We start from the raw sequence: 21,360 nt of genomic DNA, 5'->3' as shown, positions 1-21,360 counted from the left end.
AATATTGATTGTGAATGTTCATCACCCCCAAATAGACAATACTTTCAATTGAAGATCGATCTCAACCACCTCAGCATGCAATCTTAGTGATTCACATTCCCATCTTAATTAAAGATCACAGTCATCTTAACACACGATGTTGGCAGTCAATATTTCTATTCTATGCACTTTCTATCTTGGGCGACAATATATCTTTTCATATCAAGAACATCTTATTGTGTGTAAAAATCATATATTGTATTACTTTCTAAACTCTGATCTTTCCATATCAAAGAAGATGCTACTTCTACTATAAATATGTAATGCACTCAACTCAATGAATAATTTGATTGGCTTTTATTGATACAAAATCCTGCTCGTATTTCTTTCTCACGTTCCTGCAAAACACGTGCTCACCTTAGGTGGTTGAGGTACGTCTCCGACGAGCAACTCAGTACCAATGAGATATGATCACAACTACTCAATAGATAATTCAAGTAATTGATCACACATAATACGAATGCTTACCTTATTAGGTTTACGTGTGGTGTTTATATAGTGTAAGATGGTAGAGTTAGATTCGGAATATGATTCTAAGACGAGTTATCCAAGGAAAGTAACTCTACAAAGAATTCTTTACCTGATCTATCCTTCCAGGAAGTTGATAGATGATAGAAGTCTACTCTGTCTGGGCTTTCTTGAGGAAGTGGTGGACCCTACCATAGGTAAACTGATCGAACCATACTAAACAGAAAGACTAGTCGGACTGTTCAGTCACCGAGTTGGACCAAAGTATATGGAATGACCATTTTTATCATTAACAATTTTGTTCTAGTTTTCTTTTTTGTCTCTAAAATATTCTCTTTATTTTATAATACGTCATCAATACGATTCCACTCAAAGTAATTATGTTTTAAGAAAAACTCTGTCGAAGTAATTATGCACAATTTCGCTCGTAGTAATTTGTTTTGAGCACAACTCTGTAGAAGTAATTGTGCATGACTCCGCTCCAAGTAATTGTGTTTTGAGGTAAATTTTCATATTAGTTTTTATATTGAAATATTCTCTTTATTCTTCATTACTTCAAATATTAGAAGATGCACTTATTATTTAATGTTTATATGAACTTTAATTTTACATTTTATTCTTCTTTTACATTAGCTTACATCATGTCAAATCTTACAAAATTATAATTTACGGCCCTCGATATAACGGGCAAGAATTACTTGTCATGGGCCTTTGATGCTGGGATCCACCTTTACGCAAAATGTTTTGGAAATGTAATTATGAAAGAAAAAGATGCATCCAATCAATATAAGGCTAAGGCCATGATTTTTCTTCGCCATCATCTCCATTAAGGATTGAAAGTAGAATATCTGACTGTGAAAGATCCACTTAAATTGTGAACTAATTTAAAAGAAATGTATGACTATCAAAAGACGGTAATCTTATCTGAAGCTCACTATGAATGGATGCACTTGAGGTTGTAAGATTTTAATGCTGTAAGCGAGTATAATTCTGCAGTTTTTAAAATTAGTTTTCAATTGAAATTATGTGAAAAAAATATTATTGATGAGGACTTATTAGAAAAAACCTTTTCAACTTTCATGCTTCAAATGTACTGTTACAACAGCAATATCGTGAAAATGGTTTTAAGAAGTACTCTGAATTGATCTCATGCCTCATTGTGGCTGAGCAGAATAATGAATTATTAATGAAAAATCATGGTGTCCGTCCTATTGGTTCTGCTCCATTTCTTGAAGTGAATGTAGCAATTCATGATAAGCATGAAAGAAGACAAAATCATAATCGTAGACGAGGGAAAAAACAGAATAATTATCGTTCTTATGATGAAAATAGCAAGAGAAACACAATGATTCTCAAAGTAATTCTTCAAAAAGTAAAGATAATGTTTGTTACCGATGTGGAATGAAATGCCATTGGTTTCGTATTTGTCGTACTCAATAATATTTTATCAAGCTTTATCAAGCTTCAATAAAACAATTGAAAAATATTGTGGAGACGAATTTGACTTTCCAAAATAATGGTATAAAAGCAAATTTTGTTTATAAAAAAGATGATTTTGATGGTTTCACAGACATTACATATCTAAATGCTGTTGACTTCTTTAAAGGTAATATTTGATGATTTGGTTAGGTTCTTTTTGTTATTTTGGTTCGAATAAAATTGATGTTATGGTTTCAATTAGTTTTTTTTTTTTTTTTAGTTTTATTAATTTCTTTATGATTTTCTACATGTTTTTTTTTTATGTATTTCATTTTATTTTAATGAAGAATATGGATGTCCCTCAATTTTCAATTGGATCCAAAATTAGTGAAGACGATGTATGCCTCACAGATAGTGCTACGACGCATACTATATTAAGAAATAAAAAGTATTTCTCTTATTTGAAGATGGAATAAGCCAAAGTTTATACAATAACTAATAGTACAAAATTAATTGAAGACTCTGGAAGAGCTAATTTATTATTATCTAAGGGAACCAAATTGATAATCAATAATGCATTATTTTGTAATAAGTTTTAAATAAACTGATTAAGTTTCAAAGATATTCGTCAAAATGGCTATCATATTGAGACTGCATATGATGGTAAAACTGAATATCTTTATATTACTACAAAAGTGACAGGTAGAAAATATATTTTGAAAAAATTATCTGCTTTTTCTTTCGGTTTGTACTACACAAATATTCACATAATTGAAATACATGCTTTGGTGAATCAAAGGAATATTGATTACAATAGTTTTATTATTTGGCATAATAGGTTGGGCCATCCCGGGTCGAATATGATGCGATAAATTATTGAAAATTCACATGGTCATCCATTGAAGAACCATAATATTTTTCAATTCAATGAATTTTCTTGTACTGCTTATTCTCAAAGGAAACTTATTACTAGATCATCGCTAGCAAAAATTGGATTTGAATTCCTTGTATTTTTGGAATATATAATCCAACCATCATGTGGACCATTTAGATATTATATGGTTTTATTATATGCATCTACAAGATGATCAAATGTATGTTTATTATCAACTCGCAATTTGGCATTTGCAAGATTGTTTGTTCAAATAATTAGATTAAGAGTACAATTTTCAGATTATACAATAAAGACAATTTGTCTTAATAATGCTGGTAAGTTTACATCTAAAGCTTTTAATGATTATTGTATGTCAACTGGAATCATAGTTAAACAGCTTGTTGCTCATGTCCATACCCAAAATGGTCTGGTAGAATCATTTATTAAACGTCTCCAATTAATAGTTAGAGCATTGCTTATGGAACAAAACTCCTTATGTCGGCATGGGGATATGCTATTTTACATGCAACATCAGTTGTACGTACCAGACAAACAAGTTGTCATAAATTCTCTTTATTACAATTGGCTTATGGTCATGAGCAAAATATTTTCCATCTTAGAATATTTTAGAATATTTGGTTGTGTTGTTTATGTTTCAATTGCTCCACCACAACGCACAAAAATGGGTCCCCAAAGAAAGTTGGGAATATATGTTGGATATGAATTTCTCTCTATAATTCAATATTTAGAACCATGACTGGAGATTCATTTAAAGCAAGATTTGTTGATTATCATTTTGATGAATCAGTCTTTCCAAACATTAGGGGGGAGAGAATAAACAGTTTGATAAAAGAAATTGATTGGAATACATTATATTTATCTCATTTAGATCATCGCACTGAGCAATGTGAACTTGAAGTTCAAAAGATAATTCATTTACAAAATATTGCGAATCAGCTGCCAGATGCTTTTACTGATTTACCAAGAATTACTAAATCTTATATTCCAACTGTGAATGCTCCAATTCAAGTTGATGTCCTTGCAGGACAATCTTTTAGTGCAAATGAGACTAAACCACTTTTAAAACGTGGAAGGCCAATCAGTTCTTAGGATAAAAATCTTAGAAAAAGAAAGGGAACAAATGATCAAGATGGTCATAATATAGAGATAGATGATCATTGATATGGAGACAATTTATCATGAAAATCCTGAAGGCATAACTTTCAATAAAATCTTAGAAAATGTTCAGAAACCTGAAAATAATGAAGAGATCTTGATTAGTGATGCCATTACAGAAAAAATATGGAACTAAAAAGATATAATTATTGACAATATTTTTATATATAATGCTTCGGTTGAAATAATGAAACAAGACGAAGAACATGACCCAAACCCAAAGGATAACTCCTAGTTAGTCTCACTCTTATATAATCTTGTTTTTTAATGACCCAAACCCAAAGGGAGTCAGGAATGGTAATAAACTTTCAAACCTGTTTGGCCAATAGAGCCTTATTAAAAAATTAAGGTGCCTAAAGGCCAAACCTTCATTCATTTTCTTTTTATATAATGTCTCCAAATTGACCCAGTGTAATCCCTTTCCTCTTTCTGGATTGTTTTTTCACTAAAAAAATTTCTTAAAGAAGTTCTGAGGAATAGGATTGTTCCTTGGAAACAAATTCTAATCAAATCACCGAAAGGGAAAATAAAGAAACATAGTTTAAGAATAGAGTCGTTGGATTTACCTTGTAAAGCTCTAACTACACTCAAGCTTATCCTGAATCATAACATATAGAAGACAATTACATCTCACTTCTTTTCTTTTTATGGTTAAATCAGATATCACCTTTCTCACTTCTAATTATTGACTTCTATCTCTTTCGTTTTTCTATTTTTCCTCCGAAGGACTATTGAGTATTGACCACTCCAGTTCACCAAAACATGGAAAAACCGGCCGGCCCGGTCCACAGTTATTGAAACTGCGCGATTTTCATTTTTCCCCACTTTGACCGCTAACTACAAGCTGTAATTAGTCAACCTACTTCAAGTCCAAATTTCAGACCTGTGCCCCCAAATAAATGAATAAAATGTCATAAAACGGTTTTATTGAACCGGGTCTGTTCGCTAACGATGAATTTAACCGGCCTAAGCTCAGTGATGCCACAACAGAAGAACAAACAAAGACTACCTAGTTGGTAGTAGGTACCACTTTGTCTGGTTTAACTATTGGTTTAATTCCAAACCCGAGCCGCCGGACGGTTCAATTTTTGTAGTCAAATCTGAAATGTCAGACGATTACCAAGTGGGATTAGAGAATGGTTTTGGTAGGCGAAGCCTCTAATGAGCATGCTCTTATTTAGTAAATAGTGGTTAATAAAATAAGGATTAATACATTTTTTTATAGTCTAAACTCTACACCTTCTCGATCTTTAGAGTTTAAACCAAAAATACAAATCCACGAGTAAAACCGACTCGCCACGCACACGCACACGCTGGCATTTTAATTAATTATTATTATTTTTTTTGTAATAAAGTCGCTTTTTATATATAGAAAAATTGGGATTGGAATAATTATATATGCCGCTGGTAAGGATTGAATCCACAATCTCTTCACTGAGGTGAGTTCTCAATCATTCTTCCATTGGCATTAATTATTATTTTTACTATCTGACTTTGCAAATGACGCCCACAGGGCCACAAAGCGTGTTAGTGTACCGTACAAGTATAACATGGTCTGTAACACGTGCAGTACACAGGTCACGTGGTCACCGAGTGTATAAGTAAGGGACCACCGCCCATTGGCTTCGTCACAAAGAAGAAAGCTAAGAGTTCCCTCTTCTGTTCTGTGTCTCTGTGTATTTCTTGTTTCTGTGTTCTCTTCTTCTTAAAAAGATTTCGAAATGTGTGGCGGTGCGATTATCGCTGATTTAATCACTCGTGGTCGAACTCGCTCGTTCGATCTTTTTTCTAATGCTCAGTTTTCTGAACTCGACGATTTCAACTCCGATTCCCTTTGCTTCAGTCATCATCAACAAGAAGAAGAATCATCTAAGAAACTATCGTCCCCTGCTCCAGGTACCTTCTTTATTTTTCTGTGTTCGCTTCTTTTTTTAATATATGGCATTTGGGTTTTCACTGAGGCCTTTATTCAAACAGATGGTGAAACCGGGGCTGAGAAGAATGGCAAAAGGAAGAGGAAGAATCTTTATAGGGGGATTCGGCAACGACCATGGGGAAAATGGGCTGCAGAGATTCGAGATCCTAGAAAAGGTGTTAGGGTTTGGTTGGGTACGTTCAATACTGCCGAAGAAGCTGCCAGGGCTTATGATAGAGAGGCAAGGAAGATAAGGGGTAAGAAAGCCAAGGTTAATTTCCCCAATGAAGGAGAACAACTTTCACGAACTACCCAAACCCAGAAGCCTACTCGCGTGAATCCTCCGTATCAATTCTCCAGCATTGATTTCTCCAATGTTTCGAACCTTGGGTTCGCCGGCGATCGGAATCAGATGCGAGCATTTTCATTTTCATCCGACGAATCTTATGCTTGCCCTGCTTTCAACCCGAACCCAGTTGTTCCTCCTGTGGCTGTCACTTCTGCGCCTCCGATAACGATGCCAGCGCTGGTGTCCATGTCTGAGGAGGACACTCAGACGCATGCAGAAAGTGTTGAGTCTGTCACTTGCGTAAAAGAAGATACAAACGAGGAAGATAATGACGTGGAGAGGCTTTCGGAAGAAGAAATAGAGGAATTGGAGAATTACATGAAGTTCTTTCCAATCCCATATCCAGATGGCGGAGATGAACATTCAATGCAGACTAATAATGCGAATACCGTTCAGGAAAACACGATTGGAGGTACTTCCCTGGATCTCTGGAGCTTCGACGAAGTTACTCCTGCCTCTGTTGCTCTGTGATCGTCGTCTACAGCAGAAAATGAATTTGCCACCCCCTTCTGCGTCGTCTTGTTCTTGTTGTTGCTGTTGTTGTTATTCCCTTTTTAATTTTTTTTCTTCAGATTTTAGTTTTCTGCTTCTTACTTTCTGTTACTTCTGTACATAGAATCTTATTCAAGAAGGGGTTGTTTTGATTGTGATATGGATTGAGACATCTTAATTAGTAGGATTATAGTAGTTCAGACCTCTGGTTTGTACAATTTTAGCAGAAAAGTAATAAAATTCAAGCTTTAAATTATATTATATGGGAGTTTCTTGCACTATCTTAATTTTCTGGTTAAAAAGATAATAATAATGATTAGGGTTTTAGAAAAATTATTCTACCAAAGGGAAGTTGTTTAAAAATTCAAAAGTATTTACTTACTTTAGAATTATTCGTGAGTGATCCTAGTGCAGGCGTTACAAAGCACGTTAGCTTTGATTTTGGTTTTATGAGTTTTAGGTGTTTAAAAAATGTGGGCACCCATTGTATTGGGATATCTTTGCGGCCGCTGCTGGTTTCTGGAGAAGTGAATTCAAAGGCGGAAAGTTCAAAGCCCACAGCTTCTGGTTTCTGTCAATGAGGGTTCTGTTTTTCCTTTTGGAGAAAAAGAAAAAGTGGTGCCTTCGCTGCAAAGCAAAATTGTTTATAACTTTACCAATTTGCATGGCAGATCCGTAACGTGACCTTCACTTATTAGTCTTACCTCATGCAAAATAGAATATATCACAATCCAGTCATCATCTATTCTGTTCCCTTCAATACATTTCCATTAAAAGGTTGGTTTAGATGCTGTCCTTAGATGGATTTTTCAATGAGGGATAGGGTTTAATCAGTAAATTTAATGAGTGTCCTTGGGTTGAGTCTTATTTTGACAGCAGGAAAGATTTTTCAAATACCCAAATCTTGCAAATGATCCAGCCCCAGTTCCCGCCTTTTCATACGGTTGTGGGAATCGTGAATCTTGAAAATGGCAGAGAAAACACTTTATAAAGTAAGTGCATTGTTTGGTTTGAGTGAAAGGACAATTAATTGCTAGTGCAGCTGGTCAAGACCTAGTGTAGGTAATCCCGTTATTGGCACAAGGTTTTAGTCTAATTTAATAGCTAGTGTAAGAGGGGGTGTAGCATAAAGTAAGAGGGTGTGTAGCATTGACCCAGAAAAAGAACAGAGCAGGCGTAGCACAAGGTTGGGGAGACCCCGTGCTATTCCACTACTTGGTTGTTGGATCTTTGTAATTCTGACCACCTTGTCATTTCCCTGTTCTTTGAAATGAATGTTGGTTTACTAAAAAAAAAAAAAAAGGTTGGGGAGACCCTTATTGCCTCAGCTGCTATTTCTTCTATAAAGTGCCTTCAAGGGGCAAATGTGACCTTGGATGCTCATAGACTAACTAGTAACTACCATCCTTCGGGTCGGATCCAAACTTGTGTGCTCCTTTAAATCTTTCTCTCACAAGGGTTGAGGTTGGAGGGGGAACCATGGGCCTCCCGAGCCCTGGGGCAGCTCCACCTCCACCTCTAACTATATCAATGGTCATAGGTGGGCTCTTTCCTAAGTATATAGTGAAAAGGATGTGAGGAGTGAGGGGGAGTACAATGTTTTATTCCGATGAATAGAAGATCTCAACTCTCTTCTCATCGATATTATGAAGGCAAAATGCTCTCGAACTCGTATTTGAAATGAAACCTCTTCAAAGCCCTACGTTAGGGATCTAGAATTTTCTAACAAGCTTACTGTGTAACAATGGGAAGGAATATTACAAACCCTTGGGAGGCCTTGGGAGGCCTTGGGTATTGTTTATGATGTATTGAAAATTTCACAGTAAGCTAACAAAATGCATCATAATATGAGTTCATGAAACAAATTACAGTGCTGATTTCCTTGCAAGTTTCACACAATCACTCCACCAGTTAGAGTGGGGATCATTTCCCTGATGGGGAGGTGCTCCCCCGAAGATTTGACAACCACAAATATATGAGGTCTACAAATAATAAATAAATAATAAATAAAAATAAAATGGGACTTATCACATTACCTTGTGGCCCTTCCTTAATCTGTGGTTGACAAGCGATAGGAAGGGGGAGGTTTTAGACACCAGCAATTACATCCATGCCCAAGTGGGCTTCCCACATGTCAGCCTCTCCATCTATTATTGGACAACTAAGAAATTGATATATCAACTCCCATTTGCTTTAACAGTTTGTAGTTTGTTGGTGGTTTGTAAGTAGGGTGCCTGTCCCAATTTAATTACGGTTAATTTAAAAAAAAATAGCATTAAAAGAAAACATTTACGGCCAACTGAAAACAAAAATTAAATTGGACCACGTTTGGAATGCCGAACAAAAACAAAGATTTGTTTCGTTTCCTAAATAAGAGAGGATGAGGATGGGCATGGATTAAATTAAATTTGTACGGTAATTATTTTCTAATAGTTATTTTGGGCGAATCGTTGCTACAGTTTTGACCTTGTACTTCCTTTTTTTGTGACGGTTGATTAGATTAAAAACTTCGTTTAGGAATCTGAAATGTCCTTCCGGTAAAGATTTAAAAATAAGATTAGCTAAAGCTTATTGGATATCGCTATGGTGGGGTATCCATATTCCATCCTATTAAATCGCTTTTTGTACCCTCGGAGGGCGTTCGTTTGGTGTCGTTCGTTTGGTCGTCTTTGTCGGGTTTTGGGCGGGTTGTTGTTGTCCGGGTTCGGGCCAATTAACCAATCTGGACTTTGATTACCTGAGAAGATAAAAAGACTCTTCCCGATTTGTAAATCTACACTATTTCAATATTCTAGTTTGCGCAAAAATCCAGGTAAGTGGGAATTCCCAGGCTTTTTCCTTAGATCTGCATACTTCAACCATTTAGCTTGATTTAGCGCAGAGAAGTCCATTGATTTACTCGAAGAGTTTGGCGTGATCTCATCTGATTGCACACAACTATTTTGCAGGTAATTCGCTCTTCAATTCTGTTTCCTTTCACGAGTTCTTGAACAATTCTTTTTGACTCTTAATGTAGATCTCTTTCTGGTATTGCTTCACGACTCAATTCATGATTTCGCCTATCCGAGTTGGATTTCCTAGATTTGTTCTTTGTCTGTCATCTGATCTGCATTGTAAATGATTCCACTGCTCAGAAACTACTCTGTATTTTATGGATTAGTATATCGTTTAAGTTGTTCAATTAGGTAAGCGTAATTTTTTCGAAATGAAAGTCTTGGTTTGGAGCGTGGGAGCCAAGGTGTACTGAGTCAACCGTTTGCTTCCGAGTTCAAACGTAGCGAACAAACTATTTAATTCCGCTGATCTTCAGTTGCATGCCAACTGGTTGACGATATTATTGCAGCATCTAAATAGTTCTGTAGTATTTATTTCAGGATTTATAATAACAATGCCTACGAGAAAGAAAGGTTTGATAGCTCTATTTGATGTCGATGGAACACTTACTGCTCCAAGAAAGGTACTATTTGTTTCAACATTGAAAAGGTATGATTTCATACGTGTTTTCTTTGTGAGCAGTCATATTCATTGATCCGTATGAGAGATTCGATTTTGAACTATATTTTTATGGGCTGGGTGTTCCTTTTAGTTTACCTCCATCTAAACTATAGTGAGTATAATTTTCGTCTGGAGATCAGTCAAATCTACATATGATCTATCTTAGTTGTACTCATGAACATGACTAAAGATCAACTCGCTCCTGGCTTGTTCAGGCAATTATTTGAATTCGAATTGACTTGTTTGGTGTTGGTGATTAACAGATGCAGAAGTTAACCAATCATTTTATTGGTGTTAGTTAGCTTGGAAAAGAAATGTCATCTAATTGGCTCTTGGTTTCTATTCTCGATTGTTTCCTTCCCCACACCCTTACTCAACAATTGGCCTCCCTTCAAGCCTGTTGGCTTAGGTGCATTATTGCTATTGCATTTGGTCTCTTTCATGCTGTGTGCTTTATTGCCCCCAATCCATCACCATGATCAATGTGCCTTTAACTCCATGAAAGTGCCCTTATTGAGCATTTTCAGATCAAGTTGGAGAGCTTCCTTGCCCATGTTTTCAGGCTAACTTAAAGCACTGCTCTGCCCATGGCACAATGGTGTGGTTGTTCCATTTTGAGTCATTGGTCGTGCATTTGAGTTTGGAAACAACCTCTTACAAGCGAAGGTTATGCTGTATAAATTAAGGCCCTCCTCAGATTCCCCTGCAATGGCAGAGCCTCATCCACATGCTCTGCCATGCCTTTTTTTGATTATGTTGTCTGTCAAAGGTAGAAATAGTAGTTTCACTCAATAACTCCTGAGTACCTAAAAAAAGGGTGCAAAACTACCATCTTTCCTTACTCCTTTTTGCTACCTGGTCACTTGGGTTGGGCCAAGCTGTGTTGAATAGTTGAGTAGTCGGTTTTTCTTGGAAATGCATTGAAGATTGGTTGATTTCTCTCACTCACTCTCAGGAGGCGACTCCAACAATGTTAGATTTCATGCGAAAACTTCGAGAGGTACCCAGTTGATGCTATCTTCCACGAAAATAACCCTTCTCATGATCATGAAACATCGTGATTCATTGTATTTTGGTTATCTTTTTGAGTTTCTTGAGTGCATCCGCTTCTCATTGGTAACAGGCTTTCTTTTATTCCTTATGGCAGGTTGTTACAGTTGGTGTTGTAGGAGGATCAGATCTTGTTAAGATATCAGAACAGCTTGGCAAGACAGGTCAGTCTACTGTGACTTGGATTTTCATGTGTATGTAAAGAGAAGGAAAACTGGTATTAGAATATTCGTTTTCATATTTTCTTCATATTTTTCTTTCATATTTGATTTTGGGCGGCCATGGGGTGTTGTTTTTCTCATACTTTCCTGCAACCTATAGAATTTGGCTTTGTATTTAGAGCTTTATTTCCAACGTCAAGACATGGCAAGATTTTCACTGTTGTTTACTTGAAAAATATTTTGAATTTGACATTCTTTTACCCATTAGCATTGCTTTCTGGAGGTACTAAAATACAAAGTTTAAGCAGCAGGCACTCTATCTTGAGCCCTTGACTGTGTTGTTACTGTTACTATTACTTATTGTTAGATAACTATTGAGGAGCATGAGTGCACATCCAACAAGTGTGACCTGTTCTAATGGATCTCTTGCTGTTACTTATCCATACTGATGGCCCACTTGCAGTTATCAATGACTATGATTATGCGTTCTCTGAAAACGGTCTTGTAGCTCACAAAGATGGGAAGCTTATTGCTAGCCAGGTACTGTTTCCCAGTTAATAGCAGGAAAATTTCTGGTGAAGTTCTAACACTGGTTGTCAGGCATATAAAATTGTTCCACCAGACAATTTGCACAATGGGAAGTCTGGAACTGCTTTATATGGAGTATGCTGTATTTTCACATCATACTTTTGAAGCCCACTTCACAAATCGCAAGTATAAATTACCCATACTCAAGGAACATCTAAACCACTTGTGTTGATTTTGTAATTTAAATTTGTCCAATAAACAGATAAGTGATCTAATCATCCTCAGTGGTGGAACTATTCTGCTAGGCCTATCAAATGTCAGTTTAGCATGGCATATCACTGCTCCACTTTTTATATGCTTAACAGATAAAGTTGAACAGGGGAACAAAATTTGGTGATTCAGTTTTAGTTTAGTGTTCCATGTTAAGTTAATGATATCAAGTGCTCTTCACTGATGCTAGAACTCTTCATGATGCAACCAATTTTCTTATGTATTTATCCTTTGAACTATCATTATAATTGGATTCCTTTTGCCTGCAGAGCTTGAAGACGGTCCTTGGAGAAGAAAAACTAAAGGTGAGGACCTTACCTTGCTGCATGCAGGCATACTTGTAAATGGTGCAAATGGAGGAAAAAACGTTCATTTCAGGTTTAACCTTTAATAGGTCTGTGATACACATGGAAGGGTGGTGGGAAAATAAAAAATAGGGGCATAGAGATTTGAGATACAACAACAAAATTTATTGATTCTGGCTTTATTGATGAGGGCAGGACTTGGCTTAATTAAGGAAACATGCTTCATTCTACAAGAAAATTTAAAGGAAGCATTTTGGCATTCAAGGTCATTCCCTTCCTATTTAGGCCTATATATGGCTTTCAAATAGTTACAAGTTGTCATATATAATTGGTTACCCACATACATCACTGCTAAGATGACCACCACTCATACTGCTCCTAATTAAATTACCAAGCTAACTATTAGATGACTAGATCCAGCAACTACCCCATTAACTACATGATAGAATGCCTCATGTAAACTTAAACAACCAGCTCACATGCAAAGCCATGCATGTAACAGTCTACAAATGCACAGTCAAACACATGTTTTGGTGCAAACTAGTAAAAGCTAAAATGCCAAGATTGGGCAGTCAATTGGTCATGGCCATCCAACCTACCATTCTCTAGATGTCACACTGTCACAATGTCACAATCACTTCCGAGGATGGAGTTCATTAAGAACAACTCTACCGTAAGATTGATTGTGAATTGCAGCTTTACATCAAACTAGAAATTATACCAGAATTAGTAAATTAGTTGGAGATAAAACCAGCCAAATGATGGCCTCCAAACTTGGGTTAAGTGGATATAATTAGATCCACTGCTCCAAATTACAGAAAATACTGCTGGTTGAATGTTGAGTGATGAAGAAGATGTGAAATTAAACTAGCTTTCAAAATTTCTGCTACAGACCAAACCAATCAGCAGCCAAGCCTCAGGCTGGGATCGAAATATCCTTGACAGGGATCAGCCCTTCAAATCTCAGCTTGGTAGTTGCTGAGATATGATCTTAACATGTTGCGGAAGCAGCCTCAGTCACTAGAACAGTGGTAGAAGGTAGCAGCCTTTGGAATAAGGATGAATTCTGATGTTCAGGTTGAGTTTATGATGAATTGTTGCAGTCACAAACATTATCAGCTTGAGAAGCTATTGAGCAGGGTAAGGGAAAGGGAGGAGAAAAAGAGAAGAGGGGATAAGGAGATTCTGCTCTCTCCACCTTATGGATTTTGTCCATCATCAGCCAGGCCTCTCAGCCTGTCATCCAAATAATGGATGACAGAATTCTTTGTATTCAAAGCAATTCTCATTAATCTCATAAATCCTTTGTGGCTGGCCTTTAGGGGTATGACATATATGGGCAGCTATGATTGCCTTACAAGTAAGAGAAAATTATAAAGGTGCAAAAAAAGGAAACAAACTAAAAACAGAAACTTCTAAGTATAAGTGAAGCCTACTTTATAAATCTTGAATCAGAAACTAAAGAGCCATGGTCACTAATAGACAACCAGAAATTATCTAAGAGAATGATTCTAAAAAGTAAAACAAAAATAAACTTCTAACTCCCCACATGTAGACAAAGTTGACCATTCTAAAAAAAATCTTCACATGATCAGGTCCTGAGCCCCATAAGATGTTATTTTAAGCTACTAGAACCATACCAAGGCAAAATAAGGTTCTGTGACACTTTTGACATGAACAGGGTTTTGTCCTCTTTTTCTGGCCTGTTTTATTTCATGTATCATATGTCCAAGATTCCACAAAGGTGAATGATCTATACATGGATACCATGTACAAGGATCCCTCAGGTAGGTAGTGTCCCCTGAGAAGGTACCTTTGATTTTCTCTTTGTAGGGTTTGTGAATGACTGCAAACTTTTTCTTGCTGAATGAGTTTATTATTTTTGTTTATTTTAATAAATGCAGGAAGTCATCAATTTTGCACTTCATTATATTGCAGACTTGGATATCCCAATAAAGAGGTTAGCAAAAATTGAAAAACCTTTCTTTGTGGAACTCAGGTCAAGCTTGAAATAATATTTTCTAATTTGATTTACATTCCCAGGGGAACATTTATTGAGTTCCGGAGTGGGATGATTAATGTATCACCAATAGGGAGAAATTGCAGTCAAGAAGAGCGTGATGAGTTTGAAAAGTATGACAAGGTACAAACACATTACGTGATCCTCTTTCCTTTTTTTTCTTGTTTGCATTAGGAGAAATCTTGTCTTGAGGTGATTGAATGCATATATAAGGATCATACATATTCAGGTGCACGGCATACGGTCAAAAATGGTGTCTGTGCTCAGAGAGAAGTTTGCTCACCTTAATCTGACATACTCCATTGGAGGACAGATAAGTTTTGATGTAAGTGAATATTGGTCTTGGTCCCCCATCTGTGCTTCATGAATAGCTGATGGAAATACAAAGAAAATCTGTACCATATAATCAGCAAGTTCATATGGCAGGTATTCCCCGATGGATGGGACAAAACATTCTGCTTAAGATACCTTGAAGATTTTCAGGAAATCCACTTCTTTGGGGACAAAACTTACAAGGTATATCTATCCATCTATCTATCTATGTGTATAACACTCATTCAACATAGAAATGTAGCTTATTTATCTACATGTCTATGTTTTTTTTTGCAGGGAGGAAATGACTATGAAATTTATGAATCCGACCGAACAATTGGTCACACAGGTTAGTCTCATATGAATCAGCTTAATTGATATAACTTTTAATGTATTCTCTTCCCTATTAAGGGTTACATCCCCCTATGGGCTACTGAGTTTTCTTCTAATTGCTAGGCTTTTTCATGTTATGCAATGCTAGATCTATAATTCTTGCATTCTAGAGCACAACTCTAGAACAATCGGCACATGTTTCTGTTTGGCAAAGAAGGTTTGAGTTGCCACAGTTTGCTGTAATAGTGGTTCTAATCTGTTGAATACCTACTTCCAACAATCACCGTAATTTGCATAGGCAGACTGTAACTAACACAGTTCTTAGAGCGTGTCACGAAACCCACACATGCCCTGGAAACCCACAACATTTTTAGTGAATCTACAAATTCAGTTGTTGGCATGTAATTTTTTCCTCCCTCATCACCAGCACCTTTGCATCATGATTATCAGCACTACCTTGTTGAGATATATGGTGACTGACATACTTTCTTCCTTGTGTTTCGAAGCTCATATATTTCATGCTTAAAGGTTACATAATCTGAGGAAGGAATTGTTTTGTAAACTGGGAAGCCCCTAGTTAATCACTTCACTTCTAAGATCAAATGCCTCTTTATCTTGCAAAGGGAAGGAACAAAAAGTATTTCTTAAAAACCATAAAATGATTGTAACAATTAATTACTGTGACTTTGACCCCCCAACCCCCAAAAAATATATATATATATATATATATCCTACAGTAAAGTAACCACATCATGTTTGAGAGGCAAAACACCCAAAACTGATGTATCAGGGGCTAATCAATGGTTAGCTTCTCTAGCAGAGAATTTGATCTCGAAAATGGCTCCTGTGAATACTACAATATTGATTTCTGATAAAAGAGGGATTGGAATAATCAGTAGCCTACTGTTGAAAGTTGCAATTTTCTTTTGGTTTTCATGTCATCAATCTCCAAACACCCCCCCCCTGGCCAGGGGCCCATAAAAAACACACAAAAAAAGTTCTATATGGAATTTGACTTCATTTTGTTTTCATTCTGTTTGCAGTCACCAGTCCTGAGGACACAGTAAAACAGTGTACTGCTCTTTTCCTTGCGGAACATGGTGGAGATCTCTGAGCTAAATTGACTCTTGTGTGGTTGGTCTGTGTTGTTTCAATACTTGAATTGCTGAAACTAAAACCTATATAAATTTCAATTTATATCTTTCCTTACCCAAAGAAAAAGAATATGTATCTTTTATAAAAACCTGTATTTCTACATTTTAGAAGATAAATTATTCAAGGAAGATGAAATTGCAATGTAGTTCCTTCCCTCTTTCTTCCTCATGCTCGTTGGATTCTTTGGTGGATTATATTAATAAACAGATCTAAATTTAGAGAACAGGATGTACGATGAAGTTTGGCGCTGTTACATCAAATGAATGCTCAAAATCTACCCAAAAAGAATGAACGCCCAAAAATTAAATTATCCTCCCTTTGTTATTATTATTTTGAACAAAACCTTTAGTTGTACTAAAAGCTTCCAAGGAGAAACTGGATTGAACAAGAGTGCCATAAAAGAAAACCTGGTTTGGTGACCTTTCTTGAACAGGATCTCTTTTGGTAAGAGTACCTCTATATCCTTGAGTTAAAGCATGCATTTTACACATTTATAGTGGAGCTACCTTGGGTTTTATATTGTTTTTGCAGATTTTAGGAATTTTCATGAGTTTTGGGTATGCAATACGCAAATTTTAAACGTCAAGAGGTCCGTTCAAATTTTCAAGTGCAAAAATGGGACTAATCTAGGAGCATGGTAGGCTAGAGATGTGATTATGGGCCAACTCAAAATATTTTAGAGCTAAAGAAGCAAATTTTATCTGCAGCTGAGATTAGAAATTATCAATCAAATCTAAGAGGTATTATTGAGAGAGTCATAATGGAGAAAAAGTCATTCCATGCTTCAATCTTATTTTCTATTTAGGACTTCATCAAAGAAATTAAAAGAAAAAAGGAAAAAAAATTATATTCAAAGAAGGAAAAGGGAAAATTTCCGTTTTTGAATGTCTCTGTCCAATTCCAATAAAGCCTTCATCGAATGGTCATCCGGTGTCCGATCAAGCTGATTTTTGGAGGAGAGCTTCACGACTTCTTGATCCCCAAATCCAATGGTGGAATTGTGCATTTGACCTATCTAAATCAGTTCGATTAGTACGCCAAAATCCCTAATTGGTTGAGTCAGATAGGAACTCTGAGTTTGATTCAAATTATGTCAAGATTCACATCCCATGTAACTCTATAAAAGGAGAGCATACTCCATCAAGGGACAACGTGCTTTAGAGCATAGGAGAAGCACTATTTCTTTTCTTTTTAGTTTATTTAGGCTCTCTCTAGTTTTCTTTAATTGCTTTTGTGAGATCTAATTTTTAGATTGAATGTTTAGGTTTAATTTTTCTATGTAATGCAATTTCAAGTTCAAGTTTGAAGATTCATTTTTCTCTGATTCTAACAATTGCAGATCTAGATCTAGTTATTAGGGTTGGTTGATATTCGAATCGTTTGTTCAATTCTTTTGTATATTTGAAGTTCAAAGATGCAAATAAGTAACCTTCTTCAATAATCTTCTCTCCCCCTCCATTCCCGCTTCTATCTACCCCTCTATATTCTTAATTTAGAATTTATTTTCAGTATTTATTTATTGTTCTCTCTTCCCCTAGAATTTATTTTCAGCATTTATATATAATCGCTTATATATTATCAAAAACCCCTACACCGTGCCTCTCTTTAGTGAAGGTTTTTCCTTTCCTTTTATTGCTTTGATTATTTCCTTTCTGTAATTGTTTTCTTCTAACATCCGTTCCCCCGATCAGTGGATTATAAACTACGGCAAATGGTCCACGGTCAAAATCATTATAATTATACTCTTATTCCCTATATCCAAAGCTGACACTCGGATCACTTCCCTTTTATTTTTATTTATTTATTGTTCGCATCTTTTTGCCTTTTATTAATTATGCTTTGGTTATGCTTGCTTTATTTTTCATCTCAATTCGATTGCATTAAATTTATGGATTATGATCGCTCGTTTAATTTAATTAATTAATTAAAATATTCGAATCAATGCACTTTCGCATTACCATTAAGAGATTAAATTCTTAGTGGCATATCTCTTTGAGATCGACCCACAACTTTTATCCATATTTCACTTATCTGTAGAGGATCGTTCCCACGGTTGGCTTCCAACCCTAAGGTGATCGCACATGATTTTTATTTGCATCTACTACAGTTGGTAGCAGCCGATGATCGAGATTCGACCACGTCATCAAACTTATATTTAACGATCCCGATTAAAAATTCAAGGGTCATATATGTAAATATAATTTTTTCTTTTGCATTTTAAGGTTTTAGAATTTGATAAATTTACAAATTCAGCCCCTGGTACTAGCTGAATCTAAACCCAATTGAAACAATGATTTCTGCGGTCGGAATCTTCGGCAACATTCTCCGGTTTTGGTTCCCTTTCCTCCTCTGTCGTTTTTTTTTGTCTCTCTTCCACTCCTTTCGCATTCTTCCTTCAATTTCTTAATTTTCAATGGCAACGAATTGGAGAAAAAAAAAGAACACGAATCGGAGCAAAATACTATAACAAAACCTCGTAGATCTTGAAGAAACAAAGAAAGAACAGAGCCACAGAGCCACGGAATCTCTTCGGATTTGTCCTCACTGAGTTGTGTTTACTGTTCTGAGGAGTTAGGAGATGAAGAGAAGAGCTTCTGTTCTGTATTTCCATAGCAACAGAGTCCCGGTTATTGGTTCCATGACAATTAATGGCACAAGCTAACAGCAGCTCTTCCCAAGTTCCGCATGAATCCTTTCACAGATCCGTTTGGTTTTGCCATGGTTTCTCATGTCTTCTATCTCTCCATAAAAGGCATCAAAATACCACCAATCTTAATCTATCTGCACTCTTTCTTCTTAAAGCCATTTTCAAGGGTTCTTCCACTGCTTCGTCCAATAGTAGGAGCTTCTCCAATCAGCGTGATAGACCCTCTTCTTCTCTCCTCGTTCTTCCCCTCTCAGCAGTTATCCTGGCCTCCAATCTTAAAGCCATTTTCAAGGGTTTTTCCACATTTTCTCAAAGTCTCTCCTGGAAAGGAAGTTGGTTCCAAGAAGATCAACATCGGTAGAACCTAAGATTTTTATTTGCAGCCAGAGGTTTAGTTTATCACGGGTTTAGATTCGGCTACAGGGGCTGATTTTGTAAATTTACAAACTCTAAACCCTTAAAATGAAAAAGAAAAAAAATTATAGTTTTATATAAACCCTTGAGTTTTTAATCTAGACCGAACGATAATAAAAACAAGAATCGTCGCCTGAGAGATTCGAACTCTCGCGGGGAAACCCCATGTACTTAGCAGGCACACGCCTTAACCACTCGGCCAAAGCGACGCTGGATGTATATATTCTTCTAATTATTATCTATATACTAAAAAATGTATATCTTTTTTTCTCCTTTTTACTTTTTTCGTGGTAAACTGATATTTTTTTTCGTGTTGGTTTCTTGCGACGCATGCGTATTTGACTGAAATATCTTTTTTTTTTTTTTGGTCAAAAGGGGACACAGTTTATATATTTCCCTTTATGGGACAAAAGATGTAAGTTGTGAAAATTATACCAGCAAATTTAATTGCCTTGAACTTTAAAACCAGTCACACCCAAAAAAAAAAAAAAACTTTAAGACCAGAAGCTTGAGCTACCTAACCACCCCGCAAGCACATAGTTTTTATTTTGATAGATTTAGGAAACATAATATATATACCGAGAGCCTTACACATAAAGGACATTGTTTTAATATTAATAAAATATTTCACATAAAATGAGTTTCATTGAATGTATTACATTTTGATTTGGTTTTCTTATTGGTCTGATATGGGTAATATACGATTACTAAAAATCTTATATGGATTTGCTAGCGTGGGCTTGTAGGGACCGTTAAATCTTGATAGATGATCTAATGAATTATCTATATAAAGGAGGTTAGAGTCCCTCCTCTTAAACTTAATTAATTACATTATTCTTTGCACAAAAAGTGTTAGTTCATAAATATTGTTCCATTGAACTAGTGAATAAAAATGAGTCTATAAGAGAAAATCTAGCATCAAGTTGATCATAGAATCAACTTTAGGTTCATTATTCGTGTGAGACTAAAGAATAGATTCCGTTGTGTCTCCAATGAATCTAAAAAATGTATATTCATCATCTTATACTGTTATTATACTAATGTGCATTTCTATTTTTTTTGGTGAGACTGTGGTGGACATTTTCTCTTTGCATAAATTGCTCAAAGAAAATTGAATTCTTTATATTAGATATTTGTATACAAGAAACATCAGATAAAGCCGATATGCGAATGATTATCTTCTGTGTTGTTGAACTAAGGAACTGTATTGAAGAGTATGTCTAGATTTGTAATGATTTGACATTCTTTGATGAAGTGCTTCTTCTATTCAAGTTGGAATCCTTTAAATTGTCTTCCTTTCGTATTTCTTGAATTCACCATGCAAGAATTTAAGGTTTTTCAAAAATTGGAATCCTAGCAGGTAGAGGATATTGTGTTTCTTTCACATTCATTCACCATATATTTTGGAGAAACGTCCACCTTTGAATGATAAAGACGAGAAGAAGTTAAAAAAACTGCACCAAAATGAAGAGTCACTCATTGAAAACATAGAGGAAGAACAAGGTTTGTCAAAGAGGTCTTGAGTTTTGTAATCTTCAACCTAGGGTTCTCTCATGTAGGAATTTTTTTCTTCTTCCTTTTCTTTGGGTAATCTCTCATGTAGGATGAGAATGGGCTTTCATCGAGTTTTAGTCAAAGATATGATTTTGTGAATTTAAAATTTTAAAAACCCTAAATACAAAATAGAAAGTTAGACTTACAATTATATCTCTCCATTTAATGTAAACGGTTGAATTGAAGGTAGCGCAATGTAATAATTTACCTTGTTAAATATTGTCAAGAAAGTTTGACCCAAAAAACACATACTTGTTGTTTGGATATCATATTGATGACTTTTACCAAAAAAATATATCATACTACTATTATAAAAGTAAGAACTCAAGGAATATGGCTACATTTTGTTTTCCTCCAATACTCCTGTATATTCAATGAATTAGA

General features: G+C 35.7%; 2 protein-coding genes and 1 non-coding gene across 5 annotated transcripts; 2 read left to right on the top strand and 1 right to left on the bottom strand.

Moving 5' to 3' along the window:
• Positions 1-5,614: 5,614 nt before the first annotated feature.
• Positions 5,615-7,118, top strand: LOC149010698 (ethylene-responsive transcription factor 1-like). Its single transcript, XM_089162990.1, has 2 exons — positions 5,615-5,872; positions 5,954-7,118. Exons 1-2 carry the CDS (start codon positions 5,698-5,700, stop codon positions 6,709-6,711), a joined length of 933 nt encoding a protein of 310 aa, XP_089019116.1. The 5' UTR covers positions 5,615-5,697; the 3' UTR covers positions 6,712-7,118.
• A 2,386-nt stretch (positions 7,119-9,504) lies between these two features.
• Positions 9,505-16,701, top strand: LOC149010697 (phosphomannomutase-like). Of its 3 annotated transcripts, none has more exons than XM_089161762.1 (12): positions 9,505-9,544; positions 10,107-10,189; positions 11,183-11,227; positions 11,375-11,441; positions 11,902-11,978; positions 12,506-12,541; positions 14,446-14,501; positions 14,585-14,684; positions 14,791-14,886; positions 14,988-15,077; positions 15,171-15,222; positions 16,250-16,701. In XM_089161762.1, exons 2-12 carry the CDS (start codon positions 10,121-10,123, stop codon positions 16,318-16,320), a joined length of 759 nt encoding a protein of 252 aa, XP_089017888.1. In that variant the 5' UTR covers positions 9,505-9,544; positions 10,107-10,120; the 3' UTR covers positions 16,321-16,701. The 3 variants fall into 3 exon arrangements, with proteins under 3 accessions (XP_089017888.1, XP_089017886.1, XP_089017885.1); XM_089161760.1 differs by having other exon boundaries at positions 9,507-9,680; positions 10,095-10,189; XM_089161759.1 differs by having other exon boundaries at positions 9,507-9,680; positions 16,250-16,695.
• Positions 16,702-19,549: 2,848 nt separating this feature from the next.
• TRNAS-GCU (transfer RNA serine (anticodon GCU)) lies at positions 19,550-19,631 on the bottom strand. The gene has a single exon. It is a non-coding gene; the product is annotated as a tRNA-Ser (tRNA).
• Positions 19,632-21,360: the final 1,729 nt, after the last annotated feature.

Source organism: Hakea prostrata, chromosome 7 (genome assembly GCF_041222555.1).
Source record: "Hakea prostrata isolate BN-2017 chromosome 7, UWA_Hpros_2, whole genome shotgun sequence".
Lineage (NCBI taxonomy): Eukaryota > Viridiplantae > Streptophyta > Magnoliopsida > Proteales > Proteaceae > Hakea > Hakea prostrata.
This window is presented reverse-complemented; position numbering and strand designations above follow the sequence as displayed.

Coding starts and splice junctions, on each gene's coding strand:
- LOC149010698 (XM_089162990.1), top strand. CDS start 5,698: ATGTGTGGCGGTGCGATTATCGCTGATTTAATCACTCGTGGTCGAACT. Junction 5,873..5,953: donor ACTATCGTCCCCTGCTCCAG/GTACCTTCTTTA, acceptor TTATTCAAACAG/ATGGTGAAACCGGGGCTGAG.
- LOC149010697 (XM_089161762.1), top strand. CDS start 10,121: ATGCCTACGAGAAAGAAAGGTTTGATAGCTCTATTTGATGTCGATGGA. Junction 12,542..14,445: donor TTGGAGAAGAAAAACTAAAG/GTGAGGACCTTA, acceptor TAATAAATGCAG/GAAGTCATCAATTTTGCACT. Junction 15,078..15,170: donor TTGGGGACAAAACTTACAAG/GTATATCTATCC, acceptor TTTTTTTTGCAG/GGAGGAAATGACTATGAAAT.